At 44.9% G+C, this 24,990-nt stretch overlaps 2 protein-coding genes, 1 long non-coding RNA gene and 1 pseudogene across 11 annotated transcripts in view; 2 read left to right on the top strand and 2 right to left on the bottom strand.

Moving 5' to 3' along the window:
* Window positions 1-17,650, bottom strand: part of COPG1 (COPI coat complex subunit gamma 1) — a 34,882-nt gene extending 17,232 nt beyond the window's left edge. Inside the window, exons 1-13 of one of the 2 annotated variants that reach the window (XM_080996745.1) lie at window positions 17,605-17,650; window positions 13,153-13,205; window positions 12,990-13,070; window positions 12,235-12,306; window positions 11,166-11,245; window positions 9,824-9,899; window positions 9,503-9,595; window positions 8,946-9,032; window positions 8,185-8,342; window positions 7,095-7,228; window positions 6,025-6,092; window positions 5,230-5,418; window positions 5,016-5,111 (exon numbers count right to left, since the gene is read on the bottom strand). In XM_080996745.1, coding sequence (XP_080852871.1) covers window positions 5,016-5,111; window positions 5,230-5,418; window positions 6,025-6,092; window positions 7,095-7,228; window positions 8,185-8,342; window positions 8,946-9,032; window positions 9,503-9,595; window positions 9,824-9,899; window positions 11,166-11,245; window positions 12,235-12,306; window positions 12,990-13,070; window positions 13,153-13,205; window positions 17,605-17,632 — 1,215 coding nt within the window. In that variant the 5' untranslated portion in view covers window positions 17,633-17,650. Of the gene's footprint in view, window positions 1-5,015; window positions 5,112-5,229; window positions 5,419-6,024; window positions 6,093-7,094; window positions 7,229-8,184; window positions 8,343-8,945; window positions 9,033-9,502; window positions 9,596-9,823; window positions 9,900-11,165; window positions 11,246-12,234; window positions 12,307-12,989; window positions 13,071-13,152; window positions 13,206-14,882; window positions 15,067-17,604 lie in introns of those variants that run through there. The other variant, XM_080996744.1, reaches the window with a different exon arrangement.
* Window positions 15,356-16,233, top strand: LOC308472194 (NTF2-related export protein 2 pseudogene; annotated as a pseudogene). The gene has a single exon. The product of its transcript is annotated as an NTF2-related export protein 2 pseudogene (transcript).
* Window positions 17,651-19,623: 1,973 nt separating the features above from the next.
* LOC308472195 lies at window positions 19,624-21,072 on the top strand. Of its 2 annotated transcripts, XR_013983324.1 has the most exons (4): window positions 19,624-19,726; window positions 19,810-19,930; window positions 20,396-20,528; window positions 20,840-21,072. It is a non-coding gene; the product is annotated as an uncharacterized lncRNA (long non-coding RNA). The 2 variants fall into 2 exon arrangements; XR_013983325.1 differs by having other exon boundaries at window positions 19,644-19,930.
* Window positions 20,614-24,990, bottom strand: part of COL7A1 (collagen type VII alpha 1 chain) — a 122,247-nt gene continuing 117,870 nt past the window's right edge. For all 6 annotated transcript variants that reach the window (XM_080996632.1, XM_080996636.1, XM_080996634.1 and 3 more), the window contains one exon: window positions 20,614-24,781. The gene's annotated coding sequence lies outside the window, so the exon portion shown is untranslated. The remainder of the gene's footprint in view (window positions 24,782-24,990) is intronic.

The raw sequence follows: 24,990 nt of genomic DNA, 5'->3' as shown, positions 1-24,990 counted from the left end.
GGCTTGTGTGTGACTTCAGGGCCTTAAATGCAGTGTCAGAACCAGTGGCTTTCCCTATGCCCAGGATTGACGACATTTTGACAAGGGTCAGGAAGGGAAAGATTTTTACTAAACTGGACCTAAGGGGGGCGTACAACCTGATACGAATAAGGAAGGGGGATGAATGGAAAACCACCATGTTCACCCCTTTGGGGGCATTTGAATATTTAGTTATGCCCTTCGGCCTACAAGGAGGCTCCGCGTGCTTTCAATCGTTTATGAACCACGTCCTGGGGCCTTTGCTTTACAAGAATTGTGTGGCCTTCTTAGACGACGTGTTGGTGTATTCTGAGAATGAGGAGCAGCATGTGAGAGACGTCAGAGAAGTGTTGAGCAGGCTGCAAGCCAACCAGCTGTGGGTGAAACTGGAGAAGTGTCAGTTTCATACCAAGGAGGTGGAATTCCTGGGGTATCGCCTGTCAGACAAGGGATTGGCCATGGATCCCGGCAAGGTCCAGGCGGTGCTGGAATGGAAAACACCCAAAACAAGGAAGGATGTGCAGAGGTTCCTAGGATTTGGGAACTTCTATCGTAAGTTCATCCGAAACTTTGCCCACCTGACGGCGCCCATTACGGACTGTCTCAGCAGTAAGAAGAAGTTCGTTTGGACTGAGGAGGCGGAGCGAGCATTTGAGGAACTAAAAAGGGCCTTCGCCTCGGAACAACAACTCCTGCATGTGGATTTACAAAAACCGATGAGAGTGGAAACTGACGCATCAGACAGAGCGATTGGGGCGGTGCTTCTGCAGCCAGGGAAGGAGGAATCAGAGTGGAGACCGTGTGCCTTTTTTTCGCGAAAGCTGAACAAATCCGAGAGGAACTACACGGTGTATGACCGAGAACTACTAGCCATTCATGAGGCGTTCCGGAGATGGAGGCACCTGCTAATTGGCGCACAACATAAGGTGCAAGTGTGCACTGACCACAAGAACCTAGAGTATTGGAGGACGGCACGAGTGCTCAACCAACGGCAAGTGAGATGGGCCCAGGAGTTCTCCAAATTTAACTTTGAGATTTGTTACGTGCCAGGCCCAGAGAACATTAGGGCGGACGCTCTCTCACGCAAACCTGAATATTTGGAGGGGGAGGGAGCACCCGAAGAGAGACATGTCATTCCAGGTGACCGCTGGGTGTGTGGGGCGGCATTGGTGGGACAAAGAGAACTGGTAGAGGAAACAGAGAATGATGAATACGCCCAGAATAAGCTCAGAGGTCTTAGGGGTGAGGGAGAGGAACCAGGGGGTTTCGAGGAAAGAAATGGAGCTTTGTATTACAAAGGGGCACTGTATATCCCTGAAGGAGACTTAAGGGGGAGGGTACTCAAGCAGTTGCACGACAGCCCCACGGCGGGGCATTTTGGACAACACAAAACCATGTGGTTGGTCACCAGGGAATTTTGGTGGCCTAAGGTGAGGGAAGATGTACGGGAGTATGTAAGAGGGTGTGAGCAATGCCAGCGAGCCAAAGGGGAGAGGCGGGCACCGGCGGGGCTATTAGAACCCTTACCAACCCCAGAACGACCTTGGGAGGCAGTGTCGATAGATTTTATGACTGATCTGCCGAAGTCCAAGGGGAAAACAGCCATCATGGTGGTGGTAGACCTACTAACAAAGATGTGCCACTTTGTAGCCTGCTCGCATGCAGTCACGGCGGAAGAGACAGCGAAGTTATTTGTAGAACACATTTTTAGGTTGCACGGGGTGCCATTGAGGGTGGTCTCAGACCGAGGAAAACAATTTACTTCCAGGTTCTGGAGGAAGCTCATGAGCTTACTGCAGGTGGAGGTCAACTTTTCGACTGCCCGGCACCCTGAAACCAACGGGCAGGCGGAAAGAGCAAACGGGGTCCTCCAGCAATACCTGAGGTGTTATGTCAATGACAGAGAGAATGACTGGGTAGAAAAGTTGGCGCTGGCGGAATTTGCCTACAACAATGCCGAGAATGTGTCCACAGGGATGAGCCCCTTCTTGGCTAATTATGGGTGTCATCCCAGGGCTTTCCCAGGGGGAGAAGGGGAGAGATGGGGTGTCCCGGCAGCCGAGCATTTTGTAGAAGAAATGGAAGCAATCCATCGTCAGCTCCAACTCAACTTAGAAAGGGCGAAGGAAGAATACAAGAGGCAGGCAGACAAGAACCGAAGGGAAGGTGAAACCATAAGGGTGGGAGATAGGGTGTGGCTGTCAACCCAAGGGTTGCCGTTCAAAGGAGGTTGTAAGAAATTAAGACCCAGGAGATTGGGTCCCTTTGAGGTCATTCAACAGGTCAACCCAGTGGCTTTCAGGCTCCGGTTACCCAACCACATGAAACTGCACCCAGTATTTCACAGGTCGTTACTGTCACCGTATGAGGGGGGACGAGAAGGGATGGCCACTCGGGGACCGGTCATAGAAGAAAGGGAATGCAGCAGCCATGTGGCAGAAATCCTCGACGCCAGATGGAAGGGGGATCAGGTGGAGTATTTGGTAGCGTGGGAAGGAGAACCGGAGTCAGAAAACACTTGGGTAATGGCAGAAGATATCAATGACGAGGTATTGATAGAAACGTTCCATCAAAGGTTCCCAAGGAAACCTCAGCCTGTGGAGAGGTTCCGGAGGGAATACTTTGGGACCACCGATGAGGAGGAGGAGTTGGAAGGATTCTCGGAATCGGAAGGGGAAGGGGAGATGGACTCTGAGGAGGAGGAGTACTTCGAGACCAGGAACCGCAACAGGTGGAGAGAAGTGTTCGGGACATCGGAAGATGAAGGAAGTTCATTCCGGGGTTTTGCCTCCTCACCGCCCGTAGAGGAGGGGGCGAGAGGGGATGAAGGGGGCCCTGGAGGGGAGGTGGATGTCAGGGAACTGCCATCGGAAGGAAGGGAAGTGAAAGGGCTCACACAGGTTGGGAGAGACTCAGCAGCTGAAGAGGGAACCAGTAGGGGGAGAGGAGCTGAGCTGAGGGAAAGGGAGCTGGAGGGATGGCTCAGAGACACTTCCAGCGAAAACAGTGGGGAGGTTTCAGGACCTCCTGTAGGGACACCCACTCCTCGCCGGAAACTGTCACGCAGAGAGTCCAGAAGACGTGTTTCCGTTAAGGAGCTTTTATGTTGGAAGCGATTCCGAAAGCAACCACTGTCGGAATCTGCCAGCGACTGACGGAGCCATGTTTAAGGGGCTCCGTTACAGACAGAGGTTTGCAAACTTGACCAAACTCTGAGGGACTAGGATTTTACACACAAGCAGCTCATCGTCCCATCACAGTTTGCAGGGAAAGAGACCATTGTTTGCCCTATAGGATTTTAAAATGTGCTGCCTCATCTAAAGTTCGGTCCATATCTGAAGCTGCGGCCGTCTCAGATTGTCTGCCCTGGAGCCATTAGGAATAAACGGAATGGAAGGAACATCTGAAACCAGAATACTCAGGACGATACTCTCCACCCACACAAAAAGCTATCAGAACAGAACATTCCATTTTCAGAGGGAAAGAAAAATCAGCTTAAATAGCCGTAGTTTTATCCAGATCTTACTAGAAAGCAATACAACTGAAAATATTGCCAGCTGGTTAATATATTTAGAAAAACAGACACTGCATCAGATTGCTTTTTTGAAGAAGAAAAAAGTATCTGGAAAAATAATTGACTTCTGTCAGTGATCTGCCTGTAAAAATGGTTAAGGGGGTAACTCATTCCTTGGCAAGCACTGTGGCATTGGCAAAGGAAAGAGCTGATACAACTCAGGCTGCTAATAAGATTCCCAAGAGCAGATTTTCGGGGGGGGGGGAGTATGCTGAAATGGGCAACAACTGGCTGGGAGCTGGTGCCCATTCCAAAGGGGGTGGCAAGACAGGTGGCAACTAGCACCCAGGGCTGGCAAAACTAGCACCCACCTGTCAAATTTGGTCCACAAGGCCAATTCTGATAAGGACCTGGCCCATGGACCCAAAACATCTCCCTTTCCCTAATCTAAAATATGGAGACAGGCTGACAGTTAAAAAAAATCTAACACCAAGCAGCACCTTAGAAAATCCCTCAACCCAAACTGTAGCCTTATTTACATATTAAACAGACTGCATAGAGCCCCCACTGTCCTCATGCGCACTTGTGTGCACCTGAACCATGTTGAGTGAGAAGGTCCGATGTGGTCTTCTAAGCAGGCTTGACTAAATGCATGTAAAAGTCTCCTTGTGACTGCTTTGCCTTATCAAGGTTCCCAGTCATGTGGAGGCTTCTAAGGATGTTCACCAAATAAGTACAGCATAATCAGTAAGCAATGCTTTTCTGCAGGAAATGGTGAGTGGGTTTTAGCTAATACTGTATTGACAAGTATGTAACATGCCTGCAGTAGGCATGTGCCCTATGAGCAGTGGTAGCATCTGACTGACATTACTCAAGTGGGGAAATAATAAATTAATAAATTAGTAATAATATATTTATACCCTGTCCATCTGGCTGGGTTTTCCCAGCCACTCTGGGCAGCTCCCAACAGAATATTAATAATCATCATAATCATAAAGCGATAAAAGATCAAACATTAAAAACTTCCCTAAACAGGGCTGCCTTCAGATGTTTTCTAAAAGTCAGATAGTTGCTTATTTCCTTGACATCTGATGGGAGGGTGTTCCACAAGGCGGGTGCCACTATTGAAAAGGCCCTCTGCCTGGTTCCCTCTAACCTCACTTCTTGCAGTGAGGGAACCACCAGAAGGCCCTCGGCGCTGGACCTCAGTGTCTGGGCAGAATGATGAGGGTGGAGACGCTCCTTCAGGTATACTGGGCTGAGGCCGTTTAGGGCTTTAAAAGTCAGCACAAACACTATGAATTGTGCTCGGAAACATACTGGGTTAAAAGACTTCTACATCGTATCAGATTCCTGCAGTCCAAGCTGTAAGGTGAAGGTCATAATTCTGTCACGCAGGCTTCCATTTTGGGTAGCACAGGTTGCAGGAGAAAGATTGCCCCGAGCCAATAATGAGGAGAGCGATGCAAATGGCGACACTTACCTCCTCACGCAGCATTGTGAAGAGGAAGTTCATGAGGACGGCATGCTTGCGTGGATACTTCTGACAGAGGGCGCTGATGGCCTGTACCACAACAACCTGGAAAGAACATGGAATGCAACAAGCACACTGAATAATGGGAGTTGCGTCTCACACCAGCCCACATCCCACATGCAGAAAAGCTCAATAAAAGCCCCAAGCACGAGTCTTTCCATACCTTGAACTCGTCGGAGATTTCAGACATAAAAGAGGAGATCTGCTTCATGAGCCGGTCAATGCTACTTTCGCTGCCGGTTTTCAGCAGGGTGGTGATGGCCAGGGTAGCAATGCTGCGGTTGGAGTCTGTGACCAGATTCTCCAAATCAAGATTGCAGGCAGTCACAGCAGACGGGTGCTTCATAGCAACCTAGTGGCGAGGAACAGAAAGAAGAATTTGCTCCCTGCAGGCTGGCTGAACTTGTAAGCAAGAATATAGAGTATCTTCAATACAAGAGCTCCTGGGAGAGTTCACAACACAGCACAATGGGCAAGAATCATAAAGTTTCTGACACAAACTGCCATTTATTAAACTGTTTTTGTTGTGCTCCAACTTCAGCTCTTGTCTTATTATCTTTGAGCTACAGTTCCACCTTGCATACAAAATGCAGAGTTTAATGCCAGTTTAGCAATACATATCTTCACAGTTGATCCTGCTAGTGGAACACTGACCCAGATTTTCTTGTCTGGGATACAAAAAGGAGCTGCGACTTAAAAGTAAGACAGTGTGCAGGGGAAGAAGTATGTGGGCCTCAAAACTTGTTCCCAGTTTCTTAAACCACAGTTCAGAAAACCAAGAAATGGACACATAACCAGAGAGGTGGTTCAAAGAACCGGTGAAATCTGTTCCTATCAGCTGGTCTCATAGGATCAATGGCACTTCTTTTTTATTATTTCACCTATCCAAGGACTAAGAATTTAGCCCTACCCAAGCAGGCAAACCCAATTGGCCACAGAGTTCTTTGAGCCTTCTTACCTTGTTGAGGGTTCGAACTGCTGCATAGCGAAGTGCTGCCTTGGGTGAACTGCAGAACAACTGTAACACTGTAAAATGAATAATAATAATGATAGAGTATTATTGGCAAGATAGTCACACCAGCCATACTGCAATGATTCAGTTCACAGCCTGCGTAAGGGGTGAAACTGGAACACAAGAAGTTTGCAGAAGAGACATATTTCTCTCATTCCCAGAGGAGGCAAATGCACATTGCTTTGTCCACCAGTCACCAAATCTAAGCTGGGATAGCCAATGTGGTGCCCTCAAGATGTTCCTAGACTACAATTCCCATCATTCCTGACCACTGACCAGCCTGCCTGGGATGATGGGAGTTGAGGTCTGACAAAATCTGGGGGGGCACAATGTTAGCTACCCCTGGTTGATGCTGCCTGTTGGAGATGACAAGACATGGCCCGGTTTTTGTTCCTGCATCAAGTTGTTGTTCATCAACTCACTTACGCCTCTCTTAATATTCACAGTGGATTTTGATTCCTTTTAGAGTACACTTTTCTTAGCAAATATTATATTATTAATTTAGTATTATTATCACCATTATTATTATTACTACTACTACTATTATTCCACCACCCTATACCCGAAGGTCTCAGGGCAGTTCACAGGGGGAAAAACCAGACTATAAAACCACAAAATACATAATCAAAATACAAACAACCACCACCCAATAACACCCCCTAATACATTTTAAAAGGGCATAGAATGTCAGTCAAATCAAGCAAAGGCCTGGTTAAAGAGGAACATTTTGGCCTGGTGCCTAACATTAGGCAAAGGCTTTCTTACATCACATACCCAATCTTCCCAGGGCCCAAATGCACCATCTCAATCAATGAGCCTGCCTGCATGTCACTTTGCTGATGTTATCCTACAGCACTCACAGGCCTGCTTTGCAATACACAGCAACCCTCAAGATGCTGGAGAATCCTGCACTGAACCCAGCAAGGAAGTGACAGCGAGACTTTAGTTTTACGACCAGTAACAAACTGGCCTGCGTCCAGCAAGTCTCCCTTTCCTTCAACAATGAAAAGACTTACCAGACACAGCCGGCGCCAGTTCTTTAGCCGAGCAGCTGGGCAGGTTAACAATGGCAGATGCAGCTTCATAGACCACCATCTCGTGCTTGTTCCGTAAGCAGCTCTCAATGAAATCAAACAGGGGGCTGTCACGGCTAGGACACCAAAAGAGGAGGAGGAAGAAGAAAAGGAGGAGTCAGGTTCCCACACATAGGCCAACTGCTTGACTTAAAAACTTGCATGGCTGTCCACTGGGAAAGCAAATTGAACTTTCAGAAATGACCCAACTGCTTGGAGGTGTATTATCCACTTGAAGGGGGGGGGGGGTTGCCACCATTGAGCGGCATATGAGTTTTAGAGGGTGGGAGGAATCAGATCTGGTTGCAAGGCAGTATCATCAAGGGCCATGCCTCCCAGACCAAATAGCTTTGCTTGCTCTCAGTGCTGTTCTGATGCAGCCAAAACTGATTGGTGAAAGGACACAGCTCAACGGTAGAGCATCCAGCTTGCAAGCAGAAGGTCGTAGGTTCAATCCATCTCTAGGTAGGGTTGGGAGAGACTCCCGCCTGAAATCCTGGAGAGCTGCTGCCAATCAGTGCAGGCAGTACTGGGCTAGATGGACCAATGGTCTGACTCATTACAAAACAACTTCCTATGTTCCTATAATGGACTTCCTACTTTCTTAGAAGCAGGAGACCTCCCCCCCCCCCATTTTATTAAGAGTTTGGATTTGATATCCTGCTTTATCACTACCCAAAGGAGTCTCAAAGCGGCTAACATTCTCCTTTCCCTTCCTCCCCCACAACAAACACTCTGTGAGGTGAGTGAGGCTGAGACTTCAGAGAAGTGTGACTGGCCCAAGGTCACCCAGCAGCTGCATGTGGAGGAGCGGGGAAGCGAACCCAGTTCCCCAGATTAAGAGTCTACCGCTCTTAACCACTACACCACACTGGCTCTCTAACGTAAGAAAGGTAAGACTTGCAGGTGCTTTGGGGAAACCTTCCAACACTTAAAAAAAAGCCCAATATCAAATTTGAGGAATGTTTGGTGTAGCACTATGCAGAATGTTTTTTCCTGGGATGTAAAAACAATAGCAAGCAGTAGGACTTACCCTCCAGCTTCTTCTTCCAGCAGTTTGCTGGCCACTCGGATCATCATGCAATAGGCAAAAGGCGATTTTAAGCCATGGCGCATGAACTTGTTCAGCATTTTGTTGACAGCCAAGCGGTCATTTTTGCGCACGTGATATAGCAAGCCAAGGGCATGATACTGGAAGACATTAAGGAGAGGGGGAAATGGGTCGTATCGGGGTCAAGGTTATTTCCACTTTTTTTTACTTCACAGGCTAGAACTTCATCAGATCCTAGCTATCAGGGCCAAATGTGACAGGTGGGTGTGGTAGTCCACCTGTCAATCACCATACATCACTTTGATGTCACGGGATTGGGCACTTTGAAGTCCCAAAGCTGAGACGTCAAAGCACCACACAGGGCTTAGAATCATAGAATTGTAGAGCTGGAAGGGTTGCCTATCTTGTAAAGAACCCTACATAGTGCCTTAAAGGGCACAAAGCTTCAACTTTACCACCCACCAGCCAATGGGCAGTAGAGTCTGCACTTTGAGGTTCCTGCTTGTGAACTGGCAGTCATATCTCTACCTGCCCCCCCACCTAACATCACATAGGACATCATGTATAAGGTTGGTGTGGTTTGGGGGGAAAGGACTTGTGGGGCACCTATGAACCCCTGGTGGGTCAAGTTTAGCCAGCGGAGCAAAGGTTCCCTTTCCCTGCCACAAATCAACCCAGAAACACACACCTAAAACTCAATGTCATTTTTTAAAAATGACTGAAAGTGGCTTTAAGATTCTTACCTGGACCATGATATTATCACTCGAAGCTGCCTCCTGAGCCTCATTCACCCAGCGTTTTACCACATCAAAGCTTGTTTTCAGAAGATGCTGTCAAGAAAAATAACAACAAGGAGGCACATAAAGAAGTGGCCTTTGCAATCCAAATAAGGGTCCTTCCAGCAGAAGCAAGGGAAGACCCCAGAAAGATCTGGCACAAGTTTTGGGCTCTATGAGCTGTACATGTTAAGTTCAGCCTATCACCACCACCCCCTTTCCACCTGTGGCTTGAAACAGTCTCAGAACCCAGGAAGGCAATGCTTCTGAAAAGTAATTTGGCAAAAGGTATACATTTCAGAACGTCACTGCTTCTTCCCCAAAATGCAGCAATGGCCCACCAAGGAACCAAGAACAGAGACACACCAAGTTCCTGGAAAGAAGTACATTCTCCGGTCCTAGCATTTCACAAAAAGAAGCGTATACCCTTATTATTACAGATGGGCAAACAATGTAACTCTCCTCCTATCTGAACATAGCCCTTCTCGCTCAGGGCACAGGCTGTGTGTCAAGAACCTACGTACCAAAGACGACACAAGGGCAGAGCTGGAGACACTGGGCACCTTGTCCACAATCGCCTGCTTCATGTAGCGCTCAATGGCCTGCAGCATGGTCGTCTGCGGGGATGGCAAAGCGAGAGATGCTTGTGAGAGCAGAAACAGGAGGCCATTTGGCAGGAGGACTTCAGAGAAGGGGCAAAATGAGCAACAAAGAAGCAAGCGAGTCAGGAAGCAAGGGAGAAGAAGCGGACTCAAGAGAGGCAGTGATTGGAAGGATGCGGAAAGACAGCAAGGGTAGCCGGAAGAAAAAGATCCGCCGGCAAAGAATTACACTGCAGCACTTACATCGGTAATCTGGCAGAGGGCTCGTACAGCAGGGCCTCTGTAGTTGTCATCTTTCCCCGTCATATCTTTGGTTAAACTGGATTAAAATAAGGAAGTTTTTAGGACTGCTTTCATAAACAGTAGACAACAGTGGCGAGAGCTGTAAGAAAAACACTGGGACCTAATTTGATCAGTAGAATGTTTGGTATCTGGTGGGCAGGGATTGTGTGTTCTGATCCGGAATCAGCCCCTCTCTTCAATGTGATCCGATATGTTCAGTTAAGAATGTCCGTTAAGAGGGACCAACTGCCTCTTCTTGTTTTCTTGCCTCAGACTTGACTCATGATGCTGTTTTAGTCTCGCTCATCATGTTACTTTGCTACAGTTTTCTCTCAGTTTATTATTAAAGCTTGTTTACATTTACGTGAGCCACTTATTTTTCTCAAAGAAAAAGAAACTCTGCTGAAGAATGCTGGAATATCCTAAACTTGGGTGAGTGAGAGGATATTCCCAGTTTGCCAGGAGGATTAATTTTGTTAATCATCTCTCCTCCACCACCTCCACAACAAGAGCTGCAGGCTGGAAGAAACAGAAGCACGTTCTCAACAAGATGGAAATGCCTTGGTGGGAGTGGCCCAAAGGGCCACAATAAATATGATAATGTGTACCCCTGTAAATCCTTGAGTGTGCTCCTAATAGAGAAGTTATGGTAGCCTGTTACTTTATGAAACTGATGATTTCGCAACATGTGCCGGCCTCATTGGGGGCAGGAAAACAGCTAATACGTAAATCACAAGATACAGCACAAAAGCTAAAATACGAGTTGCTACACCTTAACAATGTGGTTCGTTGTCTTTCAAAATGTGCATGCTCTCACACACTCAAAAGGAAGGTGCAAACTACCGCTCAAATTTGCCTGCAAACATTGGCAAGCATTGCTGTTAACAGTTTCTACGGAGTCAAAACATTCCTTATCTCCATGTATGCTAGAAAGATCCTCATTAAAGTACCCACAGGATAAAAAAGCAATAGGTTGTTTTTTTTAAGAGGGGGAAAAGAAAGAAGGCACTATTATCTTGTTGTTTTGTCTTGATTTCCCAGCTGCAGTGAACATGCTTGGATTGCTCCAGGTTGGAGTTGCCCAACTGCACTGAGAGGACTTCAGCACCTGTCTTTCAATACCCTTTTTCAAGAAGATCATTTCTTCCTCTCAAACTCCCACCAACTTCATTGTTTCCTATAGGCACTGCTGCCAACCCTACTGGGCTAAAAGGGTCTCAGGAGATACACATACACATACACACACAACTTAAATAAAAAAAGGGGAAACAGTTGCATGGAGAACAGCTCAAGAAGGAATCACCTGCTAGTCACAATGATGACATCCTCTGAGATGCTGGACATCTCTTTGATGGTCAGGTAGCACATTCTGCGGAGAGTTGGCTGGCAGAAAAACAAGGGAGATAAGTGTTACGATGCATAAAAAATGGACAGGGTATAATGTCACTGCCCTGGGATCCTTTGGGAGGAAGAGTGGGATACCTATCAATGAATAAATGAATGAATGAATGAATCAATCAATCAATCAATCAATCAATCAATCAATATTGCTATCATTTCTGGGGGGGAACAGGAGTCGCCAAAGATTTGCTATTGTCTCAACCAGAACATATTTTGGTACGAGTCATAGCTCAGTGACAGAGCATCTGCTTTGCATGCAGAAGGTCCAGGTTCAATCCTCACCATCCCCAGGTCGGGCTGAAATAGATTGGTTGTCTGAAATCCTGGACAACCACTGCCAATCAGTGTAGGCTATACTGAGCTAGATGGACTAATGGCCGGATTTGGTATAAGACAACTTCCTATGTTCCCATGACTGCACTTGATCAATAGCATATATCAAAAAATAAACTGTTTTGTCATGAGAGGAAAGGAGGCTGCATATGAGCAGAGGTTGGGTGGCCACCTGTCATGGATGCTTCAGTTGAGATTCCTGCATTGCAGGAGGCTGACCCTTGGGTCCAACTCTGCAAATCTATGACTCTATGAGAAACAAATGTAACAATGGCTTCAGGCCATTTTGGGAGTGGACCTGCCACCCCACCATTTTGCCAAAGTGGCTCTTTGGCAAAAGGATTTCTTGCCCAGGACTGCACACTAAAGCAGGCCTGTCCAACAGGTTGATCGTGATCTACTGGTCGATCGTGGGACGTCTGTGGTCGATCCTAGGACCCTCAACTCAACAACTCTGGCTCCCTAAAAAAAAGCTCAACAACTTTGGACAATCCAGCGGGTAGATCACTGTCAGTTGTTTTATAGTGGGAGTAGATTGCAGTCTCTTGGGGTTTGGACAGCCCTGCACTAAAGGATAGGCCTCTCGTACTCTTCCCCTCCCCTATGTGAACATATAGAGGCAGACTTGGCATGCTTACATCATTGGACTGGAACAGCTTGGTCATTGCAAAGAAGGATTCTGTGGCTTCCATCACACCAAGGTGCTCCCCCTGGAACGCAGGGCAGAAACCCATCAACATTTATTAGCAACTAGAATCAATGGTGGAATAAACTGCAGTGAGCATTGCTGCAGAAATCACATTTACATTAGCAATTGCTTTAAGCAAGAGATGGAAGTGCATGTCAACAGTTTGCCTCAGCTGGGAGGTCAGAAAGAAGCAACTTTGTTAACATCATATTTGTGGAAGAGGACCCCTGCTACAAGAGCTTCTTGCTGGCATCTGTCTGTCCCCATTGTCTCAAGAGACAATGGAGTGTGCCTCTGGGCATGAAGTCAAACTGTTGCATTAGCAGCACTGAAGTGACCTCCCTCTTGGCCTCACTGATGTGGTCCAAAGGAAAGCAGAGCAATACTTTTGGCACCAGCTTGGCTACAGGAATTGCTGGAAGGAGGCTACCTTCCCAGGTGCAAAGAACCAACTACCTCTTCAAAAGAGAGTCACTTTGAGAACTGGCACAGGCTACTTGGTTGCTGCCTGATGACAGTACCTGCTTCATCAGCCTGGAGGGGGGAAAGGAAACACTACCAAGACAATTCACAACCCACTGCTACTGAAACAGCCGTTCTTCCAAGCAGCACAGCACAAGCTCCGCTCATGAGCATTAACAGGCAGACAAGTTCTGGTTTAACAAGAAACCATTGTAAATGAAAAAATAAAAGTCTCCCCATTACCTGGTTTATGAGATACAAAACCTTGGTAAGGATGTGAGCACATTTCCGAGGGTTTATAGGTGTCTCATTGAATACTCGAGCCTAGGAAGAAAGATATGAAATCTCAGAGATATGCCAAAATGTGTTTCCTTGAGAAAAAGACCGGCACTGTTAAAGAACTTACTTCTTGCAGCACAGCACTTTTCTCTAAGTGTTGGAATGGATTGGAGCCCCCACCTGCAACAAAGGAACATCAAATGTGATCACGACCAAGGATTTTTCACTATGTAAGCTGGAAACCCTGAATTTCAGCCACCATCAACTTTGCTGGGGTGAATATTTATCACCTTGGAATCCTCAAAAAAGAACTTTTAATATAGATCTGGGAATTCCTCATATGTGATAGGCTAAGACCTCTACAAGTCAACCCGTATATTGAGGCTGAAAAGCTATATGCAATTAACACCATTGTAACCAACCCTGTGAAAGCGAAGGAAGTATTTCAAAAAGTTTAGATATATTTAGCTACTTGAGCAACCAGAAGCTTGGAAATTTGCCAACTCTGTAAAAGAGTCTTACATACAGAAAAACTTGTGATGGGAGAAGATCTCATAACTCAGCAACAGAGCACATGCTTTGTGTGAACAAGGTCTCAGGTTCAATTCTATCCTCCCCCCAGTTGCTATTAACCTCAAGATAGGTACACCTATTAACCCTATTTCTGATACGTATGCTATGAATTCAAATACCACTTCCCAGCCCTTTGCTGAAAAAGCAAGAAAAAGCAAGTGTACAACCAAAAACAAAACTAATAAAATTTATGCAGTCCTGTCTCATCTACAGTTTATAGCTGAGCGGTAAAGCATATGCATTGCATGTAGAATAAAACAGGTTCAAATTCCCAGCATCTCCCATCAGAGCTGAAAATGTCTTCTGTCTGGAAACTCTGAAGAGTTGCTGCCCACCAGAGTCAGCAATACTGAGCTAGACTGACCAATGGTCAGGCTTGGTATAAGGCAGTTTCCTTTGTACTCACAGCTTACACACAAAAGAAACTCAGTTGTCAACCAAATTCATTAGCTGTTCCCTCATCCACCCAAGGTTCTGCCCTAAAATGAGCACCCCTATTGTTTCAAAAGAAGGGTGGCTTGCAGACATCAATCAACAAAGCTGTACAATATTTGAAATAAAGATGGAGAGAGAAAGCCCTCGACAGGCACTTGCCTTATACACACAGAGAGAGAGGAAAGGAGAAGGTGTCATTTTGCTTTCTCTCCAAACCTGCAAAAAACTCACCAGTCAAATGTAAGCACTATTTATTTATAGACTGCCTAATGTCACATTTGGAACTGTACAACTAAAACAGTCCAAGAGCGCTTGCCTAGGGCTTTATAAGTTGCCAAGCGAGGCCCAAGAGATTAGGAGAGATGGAGCAAAAACAGTAGATAAATGTTCCAACGGAAATGGAACTGGGAAAGTATACAACTGCGGAACCACCGTACAGTAAAAGTATATTATGGTTGAACAAAAGAAACCTTGCGCAGAAAGACCATAATAACAGTTTCAGGCCTTATTAAAATAAGATGTGCAAGAGATATAGATGCACTTCCCTTAAGATCACCTTTATTTATCTGATGAATCGCTTCCCATGAAGCATCTTGTAGCAATTCAACAATCAAAACATACATGCCTAAAAGAATTCCTATGTAAGAAGAATTTCACATATAAATCGTAGAATTGCGAGGGACCTCGAGGATCATCTAGCCCAACTGTCTGCAATGCAGAAATGTCAAGAGGCGGCTCCCCATCCTATTCGAAACCATACTGGACCCTGCTTAGCTTTGCAAACGTTCTAGTAGTTTCATTGCTGCCCAACTGGGACGACAAATGAATTGCTATTTCCCATTAACTCACCGGACTCCTCGTCCTTCTTATCGAACTTCTTCAGCATCCTGTCCCTGTGTTGCTGCAGGGGTCGCGGAGAAGCTTGAGAGCCGAGGCCGGCAGGCGACCCAGCCCGGCCAAGGGGAGAGGCAAGGAGCGCGGACCCCGAGAAGGGCTATCAGGCTACTAAGGTGGACTGCGCCTCCCTGAGCATCCCTGAAGCTCCGACTTCCTGCAAAGGCGCCACTTCCTGCCAGCATGTCACCGGGACAGCTCAGCACCACAGCAGCGCGCATGCGCCCTCGTCGCCTGGTGGGCAGCCGAGGGCTCGACGTGGCTGCCAGCAGTAGGGCGGAGATGGAGGGGCGCGGGGCGGGGAGATGACCGCGAGGCGTCCTTGATTCTCAAGCCAATGGCTGCGCCGGATTGGGAACTGAGAGAACGTAATCCTGACCAATCGCTTTCAAGGAACGCGGATATTTGAGAAGGAGGGAAGCGGAAGTGCCGCGGCGGAGGGGAGAGCTACGCGTGGGCAGCGCGGGAGCAAATCTCGAGCAGGACTGAGGGAATCGGGTTTATTCCGGACCCTTGCGGGCAAGAGAAGGGAGGTTCCGCCTCTTATTTTCCCGCCTCAGCCGCTGAGAGACGCCGCCCACATGGCCACCTCGATGAACTTTAAAACCTATGTGGATCAAGCTTGCCGAGCTGCGGAAGAATTCGCAAATATTTACTATGAAACCATGGATAAAAGGAGGCGGGCGCTGACCAAACTCTACCAGGACAAAGCGACCCTCGTTTGGAATGGGAATGCAGTCTCTGGGCAAGCAGCCCTTGCGGAGTTCTTCGAAAAGCTGCCTTCAAGCGACTTTCAAATTACCACCTTTGATTGCCAGCCTGTTCACGAGCAAGCGACAGAGAACCACAACACGATCCTGATCGTGACATACGGGTTCGTCAAGTTTGATGGGAACGAGCAGCAGTACTTCAACCAGAGCTTCTTGCTGACAGCACAGACCACAAACAACAGCACAGTGTGGAAGATCGCAAGCGACTGCTTCCGCTTCCTGGACTCTCCTAATTAGTGGGCAACCGCAGTTGGGTATATATTCATCTGGACAAGCTAATTGACTTTCAGGATGGCCATACTCTGACTGTGGGAAAGTCCCTCCTCTTTGGAAGAACTGCATCTTGCCAGGAACTGTCAACTTCACAAAAATAAAACTTGAAAAGAAGGGCTGTTCCTTTCTGAACATTTGCATTGATGCTGTTTGGAGAGCCACCAGTGCTTAATTCTAATTGTTCCAATACGGCTGTTATCCTATGGTATCGTTTGAGTTGGTTTTCATGAATAAGAGTAAAAGTCCTCTGCTGCTTATTCTTATTTGTGTTTTCTCTTGGTTTTTTTTCCTGACAAGGTTTTAGTGCCTTGATTAGCTGCCTAACAACAGAAGTCAGTCAAGGAAGTGTTTCCCCATTTTCCCATTCTGGGAGAAAGCTGCACCTCTCAAATTTATTTGTTACATTGTTTTTTAAATTTCTATGCTGCCCTTCATCTTACGATCATAGGGCAGTTTACAATATAGAAACACAAAAATACATAACGTAGTAACAAACAAAAATACCCCCCCATAAGAATTTGTCTTATTAAACTGTTAATAGGGGCAAATAAAGGGATATATCATGCTTCGCTTAGTCATGCCTGTATGGGCCTATTTCTTCCAACATACTTCGTAAATAAAACAAACCTTAATGAAGACCCCATAAGCATTCTCTCAGTGCCTAAGTATCCAGGGTTCTCTCATCCAAGATAACAATCCTGTAATTTTGTAATGTTGGCCTTCCATCACTTGGAGAAAGCAGGGATCACTTAACCGTGTAACAAAATGTTAGGGGTTGAAGGTGTATTAGGTGGTGGAAATGTGAAGCATATCAAGGACATATACAGTGGTACCTCGGGTTAAGTACTTAATTCGTTCTGGAGGTCTGTTCTTAACCTGAAGCACCACTTTAGCTAATGGAGCCTCCTGCTGCCGCCGCACCACTGGAGCACGATTTCTGTTCTCGTCCTGAAGCAAAGTTCTTAACCCGAGGTAATATTTCTGGGTTAGTGGAGTCTGTAACCTGAAGTGTATGTAACCCGAGGTACCACTGCACTGTAAACCAGCAGAGCTTGTTTCAACCTGGAACTGAATCGGCAGTAGAGACAAGCTTGCCAAGCAAGATACTAGTCTTAAATGAGCTACTAAGTAGTCCCATGCTTTTGCATAACCATAGTGGAATATTCTGTTCCTTGAACTGAATTTAAAAAAGAAACCCTCGGGTCAGAGGAATTTAAGCTTCTCCCTGCTCACCAGACAAAAGAATAGGCTGGCAATGGGACCAAATGAAAATTGCAATCCTAAATGTTCTTACTAAATATACTTACTCAGTGCAGCTTACTCCTAACAACATATGCTTAGAGGTTTGCTGTGAAAATGCTAACCTAACCAGCATGAGGACCAGAATCTTAACTATTGTGTAAAGACCCCTCCCCAAATAAATTTCACCACCGGTCTCTTCAATTGTGCTGTTGAGACCTAGTTGTAGATTCCATTAGTTTAATAATAATTATACGCTTATCAACACTTCCTGTTGTCTGCTGTGGAATGCTACTTTGTCCTTTTCAAGGTGAAAGCAAGCAAGAAGCTCATTCAAAATACCTCATACCAATCTCTTACATTCTGCAAATATTCAAAAAGAGAGATGTACCTACTGTCGATCCAGTGGTCCTCAAAGAACATGTTGACGGTGGTGAGCTTCAGCTAGAGTACGCAGGGACGTCTTGTGGCGGCTTGTGCTGTACCTACACTACACAAGTGGCCTGTGTACTTTGCACCAAGCTGCCAGCCGCTGTTATCTCAAAATGTTCACTAAAGAAGCTGGAGTCAGGGTCCAGCAACAAAAGGTGACGCTTCAGATTTGCTCCCTGCTAGCTTTGCAGCAGGTGCCATCACTGCACTGCTGAAAACTTCACTGTTAGGTTATATTTGCTTTCAATGTCTTACTGATTTTATCTGTTTTTATTGTGGTTTTATTTCTGTTATACATTGGTTTATGTATTTTAGTCAACTTTTATATTTAGATAGGACTTGTACACTGCTAGGATTTAAAAAAATTTTTTTTGAGATAGCAGTTCATAAAATTTCTAATGGATACATTTTAAAAAGCATTCTTTCCGGAGAATAATACCCCAAGTAGTGATCCGGACATGTCAAACATAGAGACTTATTCCATCTAAGCTACACAATGTATCACCCCTTATCATTTTCTACTTCTATTGTTTTCAAACAATAGTTAGGCTAGAAGGAAAATGCATCTTGAATTGTCACAATATTTTTCAGTCTTATATGAGTTGTATATACAATCCAAACCAGGATGGCATCTTAACCAGAAACCTGGGAATTGGGGCTGATTCCAAAGTCAGTCTTTATATCCAAGAAGCTCTGGAAGCCTGTTTAATATGCAGTGAGTAATTCAGCTTCTTTTACATCAGGGGTAAGGAGATCTGTTGGACTCCCAATTCCCCATCAGTCCCCAACCAACATGGTCAGAGATCTAGAATGACGAGAGGAGTCATAATCCAAGAATATCTGGAGGGCTATACAGTAGATCCCCCGATCCCTACTTTCTTTAGCTACTCTACTGCAAGCATAAATTCTGTTGGAAAGTACAAAACCAAGCACAACAGGCAACCTCCGTGTGGGTGTACATGCATGTGGGTGTACATGCAGTCTCAAAGCCCAAGGTAATACACATTTCAATCCAAATGTTTGTTTTTTTTAAAAATAAGCAACACCACCACTTATACCTTATTTAACTGAACTCTAGCTGCCCAGATGATACAGTGAAAACTAGGACACGTCACCTTTGTATGCAGTTGCACGTTTTTTTGAAAGCCCAAGGTCCATAGTGTTCAGTTACATCAAGGGTGGGTGGGAGGCATGACCTTACAGCTTTTTCTGATGCTCTTTTTAGCTATTGTTATAGAAAGTTAACTATGGTGTGAGTAAGATGTCTACCTCTACACACACATGCTTCTCATTTAATGTGGTTTATTTATAATATTGCGGCAGGGGAGGAAGGCAGGAAAAACTACTTTGCAGGGGACAGTGCCTCACTGCATTGCTGTAGTGCTGATGAGATGAAAGAAATGATGAGACTAAAGGAGTTCTGTCCTCAGGTTAAGAAGCCCTACGTAAGGGCTGCCTCAAAACATTATTTTCCATGCCAAGCCTCACAGAGCAAGGTTCAGCTGATGCCCTCACCACTTCATGCTCTGGTCTTCCTCGTGGGTATCCCATAGGCGTTTGGTTGGCCAGTGCGAGAATGATATGCTGGTCTAGATGGGCTTTTGGATTGATTGATCTAGCAGTTCTCTCCTTCTGTTCACTGCAACTGGTAGACGAGAGCATGTGCTGGAGCCCATTTGAGCCAAATCCATTGCTCTGCTCCCAAATTCATGGCTGCCTTGACCTTCAAGAGTAGCAGCACAAACAACAGTTATGGTTTGTTGCTTTCTGCTATCCACAGCCATTAGGGGAGGAAAGCAGGGAATCAGGTTGGCCTTTCTTAATTGAAATAGTCTTACTGGCACGTGGACAGCCAAGAATAAAGTTTAGACAAAAGGGATTGGCTGTTACAGTGCCTCTGAAGCCACAGTGGCCAGCGCCACTCACAATGCGTGAGCCACTGTGATGTAATGGAGTGTTGAGGCTTGAGTCAGGGGCTGAAACTGCACACTTGGAGAGAGTAATGCTTCTGAATACCAGTTGCCAGAAAGCCACAGGAGGGGAGAGGGCTCTTGTGTGTAGGTCCTGTTTGCAGGTTTCCTGCAGGTATTTGGCTGACCACTGTGAGAACAGGATGCTGGACTAGATGGGCCATTGGCCTGATCCAACAGGCTCTTCTTATGTTACAGCTTAAGACAACACATGATAACTGCATCAGGACTGCCCAAAACGTTTTGTTACCTGAGGCAAAGGACATGGTGGTGTACCCGCCCTCCCAACTGCACTCCACATGCAGAAACCAACCAGACTGTAAGTTGAACCTTCAGCACTGACGATGGGACAGGGTCCTACAACACAACAGAAGGTAGCAGGCTATTTTAAGGGGCATAGGAAAGGTGGTGTGGCTGATCTTGTGATTACTGTGGAAGACCCGAGGAGCAGCATACCGAGGGTCTTGGGTAGGATCCAGGAGTTTGGTCAGGTGGCAAGTTTCAAATAAAATAAAAATAAAATGAAGGTCTTGGTGAAAAACGTGACAGAGCAATATAAAAAAGACTTACAACGAACCGTGGAATTATCTATGGAAAAAAAGTTAAATACTTAGGTGTATGGCTGACAGATAAGAACATAAATATTTTTAAAGACAATTATATAACTACTTGGAAAGACATAAAGAAAAATTTAGAGATTTGGGGAAGGATGAACTTATTGCTATGGGGAAGGATTTCTGTAATAAAAATGAATGTATTGCCAAGAATGTTATTTTTATTTCAGTTGGTACACCACCCAAATCTTCCATCAAGAAGCAGAGGGAAAAGTGAATGAGGACCCTTGGGATGGGAACACAGAGAAGTGGTTCCCTTTCACAGTGTTTCTGAGGAGATTAGACCTTCAGAACCAGCTTCAGGTAGAGGCTGATTTCTTGTGGGATTAGAGGTAGGGGATTTGTCCTGTTGTGGGTTCTAACAAAACAGCTGACAAACACACTTGACTGAATGAGGTAAAACAAACTTTTATTCATTTACTGCATTTGGATTTTGCACCATACATATTTAGAGGCATCTTACAAAAAGAAGAAACAACAGTTATTTTTGCATCTCTATTCTGCAGCCAGCATCTTGGGAATAAAATAGTGATTGATGGCAGCAAAGATCATATGTACACCAAGGGGGTGGTGCTCTTTGACCAAAATACCTTTCTTTCTTTCTTTCTTTGCAGACACACTGGACAGAGGACAAAATGCAAGGAATATGTTGAGTTCCTCCATACAGTTCATCCAGTGGTCTAGCTAGGTACAGTCAAGATGGAATGGCTGTTTTTTGACAGCTTGAATGACTAAGCAGTGAGATTCATATACCGGGTCTATGAAAGGTCATGTTGGAATACCCTTGTTAGTCTTTTAAGGAGCCATGGGACTCTTTGTTGTTTCTACAAAAGACTAAACTTGGCTACTCTTCTGGAATTTGCAAGGTACTGATAGTATAGATGAAGAGCTATAGTGCAGTAGTAGAGCACATGACTTCTTTGCAGGGTTGAAGCCCTGCCATCTTTTGTTAAAATGGTCAGGTTCCTATGTTCATGCTTTTTCCATGATGGAGACAATGAACACTAGATAGCAGATAGCTGGTTCTTTCTCATGTAATTTTACATTGACAGTGACTTTCCCTTTGTTCAAAGGAACACAGAGCTGGTTAAGGCACAGGTAGACAACACAGTGCCCTCCATAAGTTGCAGATTACAATTCCCATCAGTCCCGGTTAGCATGGCCAACAGTCAAGGTTGATGGAGTTGTAGTTCACAGCATCTGAGGTGGGACATCAGGTTGGCTACAGTAAACTTATGGTAGTCCATTCAAAGCCATCCTGTCCAAAGTCAGCAACATCAAACTACCAACCCCAGGCAGATAAACTACTGTAATATAGTCAACTGTGTCCTATGGACAGGAGGGTTCAAAACGAACACTTCTAGGTGATGCCATCAGAAACTGTCCCGCAGATGCCAGTATTAAATTATTACCTGAGTCACCTGTTGCACTTAACTTGCTGTGCTTCTCTGATTTTCGGAGGCCATCTTTACATTTGATTGCATTTGCACACCAGAAATACAAAAGGCAAGCAACATCTCTTCATGGACTGGGAAAGGGCTGGGATTATTGTCAGAGTCCCTCTGGATTAAAGAGTCTCTCTGGAGCTAGCAAGCAGCATTACAATTTGGTGGCATAACACCTGATGTTCTGCAAACTCAAGAGAGCTTAACAGGAAAAAGGTAGCCTTAACTATGAAGTACCGCTCTAAGAAACCAGTGGGTTTGGCTACCACCTTAAAACTTTCACAGGTTCTGGTGAAATCCAACAGGAATTGAGACAACAACCCACCAGTTAAGTGTGCTTAAGCCAACTGATTTCGAATGGTGTGCATATGTGGTCAGGTACTGTGTACTTGAGCCAGGGGACTTAGGCATGCGCAATGGCCTCTGGGTGGTGCCCAAAAGGTGGAAGTAAATTCCACTAAAAAGTAAAGGTACTTCTACAAACACATTTAAGATTGAGGTGTTTTAATAGCCACCCTTCAAAGGCAACAACCCACAACTTGTTTACTCCACACCAGATCCAGTGGGTTATAAATTGCTGCTTTCCTATATACACAATGACTAAATAATTACTGTAATAGCACCAGATAGCATCCACAAGGACATTAGTGGGAAGCGCTATCAGAGGCAGTACACCTCTGAATATCGGTTGCTGGGAATCGCAAGTGGCGAAAGCAGTGTTGTGGCTCAGGTCCTGCTTGCAGGCTTCATATAAGCATCTGGTTGGCCACTGGGAGAACAGGAATGCTGGACTAGATGGGGCATGGGCCTGACTCAGCAGGTCTCTTCTTACATTCTTCACATGCCATATGTTTGTATTTAGCTGTTTCCCTATTTCTTTAAAGGTGTTTTAAAAAACAGCCGCTTTGTCTGAATCTGCGCTGATCGTAAGAGCACACAGGATGCCAAAAGAGCGAGGAGAAAAGAGAGAAGCAGGACTGAGCAGAGGAGATAGCATAGCAAGCTTAGTTGTTGGGAAAGGAAAGGGCGATAACAAAAACACAAGGTTGAAATGCACATGATTGCCAAGCTTTTTAAAATGCCCTGTAGTGGTAGCAACATAATAACAGCATAGCACCATTCTCAGCATTTCACTGATTATTTCCATAATATTGTTCAGCAGGTAAACATAAAAACAAGTGTTTCATACAGAATCCCCTCATACAAAATACATGTGCTCTGATTTTTGTTTGGAGTCTTCCAAAATGCTATTGCTTATTGGAGACTATTGCTTGCTGTTCAGGATTAAGGTGAAACTTCTTCAAATGAATTCATTTTTTTAAGAGTGATATTTACACAGGAGGGGTGTTTCCCCATAGGTTCTGACAAAAAAAAAATGTTTTACAACCACAACAGTATTTTAGAAAGTTTCTGGCCAAAAATAAAAATAAAAATCAATTATACTCTTTGGTGGGATCTGAATTGGTTGAGTAAGTACCTCGGAAAGAGATAACTGAAAACGTTGGCTTAATGTGCAGCAGCACTGAAAAAACATTGCTAAGTATAGTTGCAATTTCTTTCCTAATAATTCCTGTCAGTTTCATCATGCTTTTATTTAAATATGTGGCACAGCCACATTTGGAAGACTGCTTACTATTCTGGTTGCCCAATCTCAAAAAGAATAGAATAGCATTAGAAAAGGGATGGGAAAGAACGATCAAAGTGATCAAGGCACTGAATAGCTTCACCTATAAGAAAAGGTTTAGCATTTGACTCTTGTTTAGAAATCAAGCCATTTAAAGGATGATGGTTTATAAAATAAGTAGTGTTATTTAAAATATGATGAAATACTATGAGGTTCAGAACAATCTGTAGGTTCAGAACGGAAAAAGGAAGCCTCTTTTGCCACAATGCAGTTAACATATGGAATTCACTGCCACTGGATGTGAGAAGGGCTGGACAAATTCACAGTGAATGGGTCTATTAATGGCGATTAATCACAAGCTAAATGGAACCACTATTGTTTATTAATGGTGATTAATCACAATAGCTAAATGGAACCACTAATTTGCCTGGAAACTCAGGTTCCAGTTTTTCAACTCCCTGTTTTTCATGGAGGTGACATCTATAGGGGTCTTGGTAAGATTGGACTTCATCTGCTTTGCATACGATTTCTTGTGCAGTTACTTTGCCCAAAGCAGATTTTAAGCCTAAAGCTGAAAAACGAAGAGGTGTACGTACACTGCAGGCATTGGAAGATTCTGAGAAAGAGGAAAAGCTAATTAGAAGATCCTTCCTCCTGGTCATGTCCTTAAGAAACACTCCATAAGAATCATTTTACCCTATTAGTCCATCCCAAGTTTCAAACTCTCCGACCAGATTTGCAGATGTGGCAAATCATAGGTGTACTCATCAAGCCTCATTTGACAAGCTGGGGCAGGTGGGATGGGTGGGGGTCAAGTTTCACAGAAGAATTGCAGAAACAAACCATTTGGAGCATCGCTAGAACTGTAGCTTTGGCAATGCATCATGGGACTTCTGAATTCAGATACTCATAGCACTTCTTATTGCAACAGAAAGGGCATACAGGGGACCAAGAGGAAAAGGTCATAAAGGATGCAAACCTGAATTGAGAGAATCAGTTTGGTGTGGCTATATATAATACATTCCATGTGTCATCAGTCGGCCAGCATCAAATAAGTTAAGAGAGCTCTAATTAAAATATGTCTTTTCTTTTTCTTTTTATATTATATATAAAAGAGGTTATGCATATGTTTTTCATTTGATAAAAATTTCACCTTAATTTAAAAAATAAACCAAGAGCAACCAAAATACTTTTAAAAAAAGAATAGCACCGTTTCTCTGCTCCAGCTGAAGCAGCCCACACACGCACACATACACATAGAAAATACACACACACAAACACGCGCAACTGTGCTGCAGGCAGTAGAAATGGCTGCAAGATGAGTCTCAGACCAAATGTACTCTGTGTGTGTAACTCTAAGACCTTTTGCAGGATAAGAATAGTTTGGGAGCCTCAGGAGCCGGAGCTCTTCTTTTGGTCAGTTCTCCCAGAATCCAAAACCCACTTCAGAGTTTATACACGTCTGTTCTGATCCAATGTGTTGCCACCTACCAAAATGGGGGGGGGGGGGGAGGGAGAGAGAGAGGGAGAGAACCCAATCAATTTTTGAAAACAGTATTTAAAACTGATCCTGCTTTCAACATGTTGGTTTAGGACAGACTTCCCAAACCTGGGTGGAATCTACACACATATAAAAACCGTTCTGAAAATGCTTTTTTAAAAAGCGTTTTTAAAAAGACCTTGAATTTTCCATAAG

Source organism: Podarcis pityusensis, assembly GCF_964106645.2.
Source record: "Podarcis pityusensis genome assembly, chromosome: 2".
In the NCBI taxonomy this organism is placed as follows: domain Eukaryota; kingdom Metazoa; phylum Chordata; class Lepidosauria; order Squamata; family Lacertidae; genus Podarcis; species Podarcis pityusensis.
The sequence above is the reverse complement of the archived record's forward strand: the minus strand, read 5'-3'. Positions and strand labels throughout refer to the sequence as shown.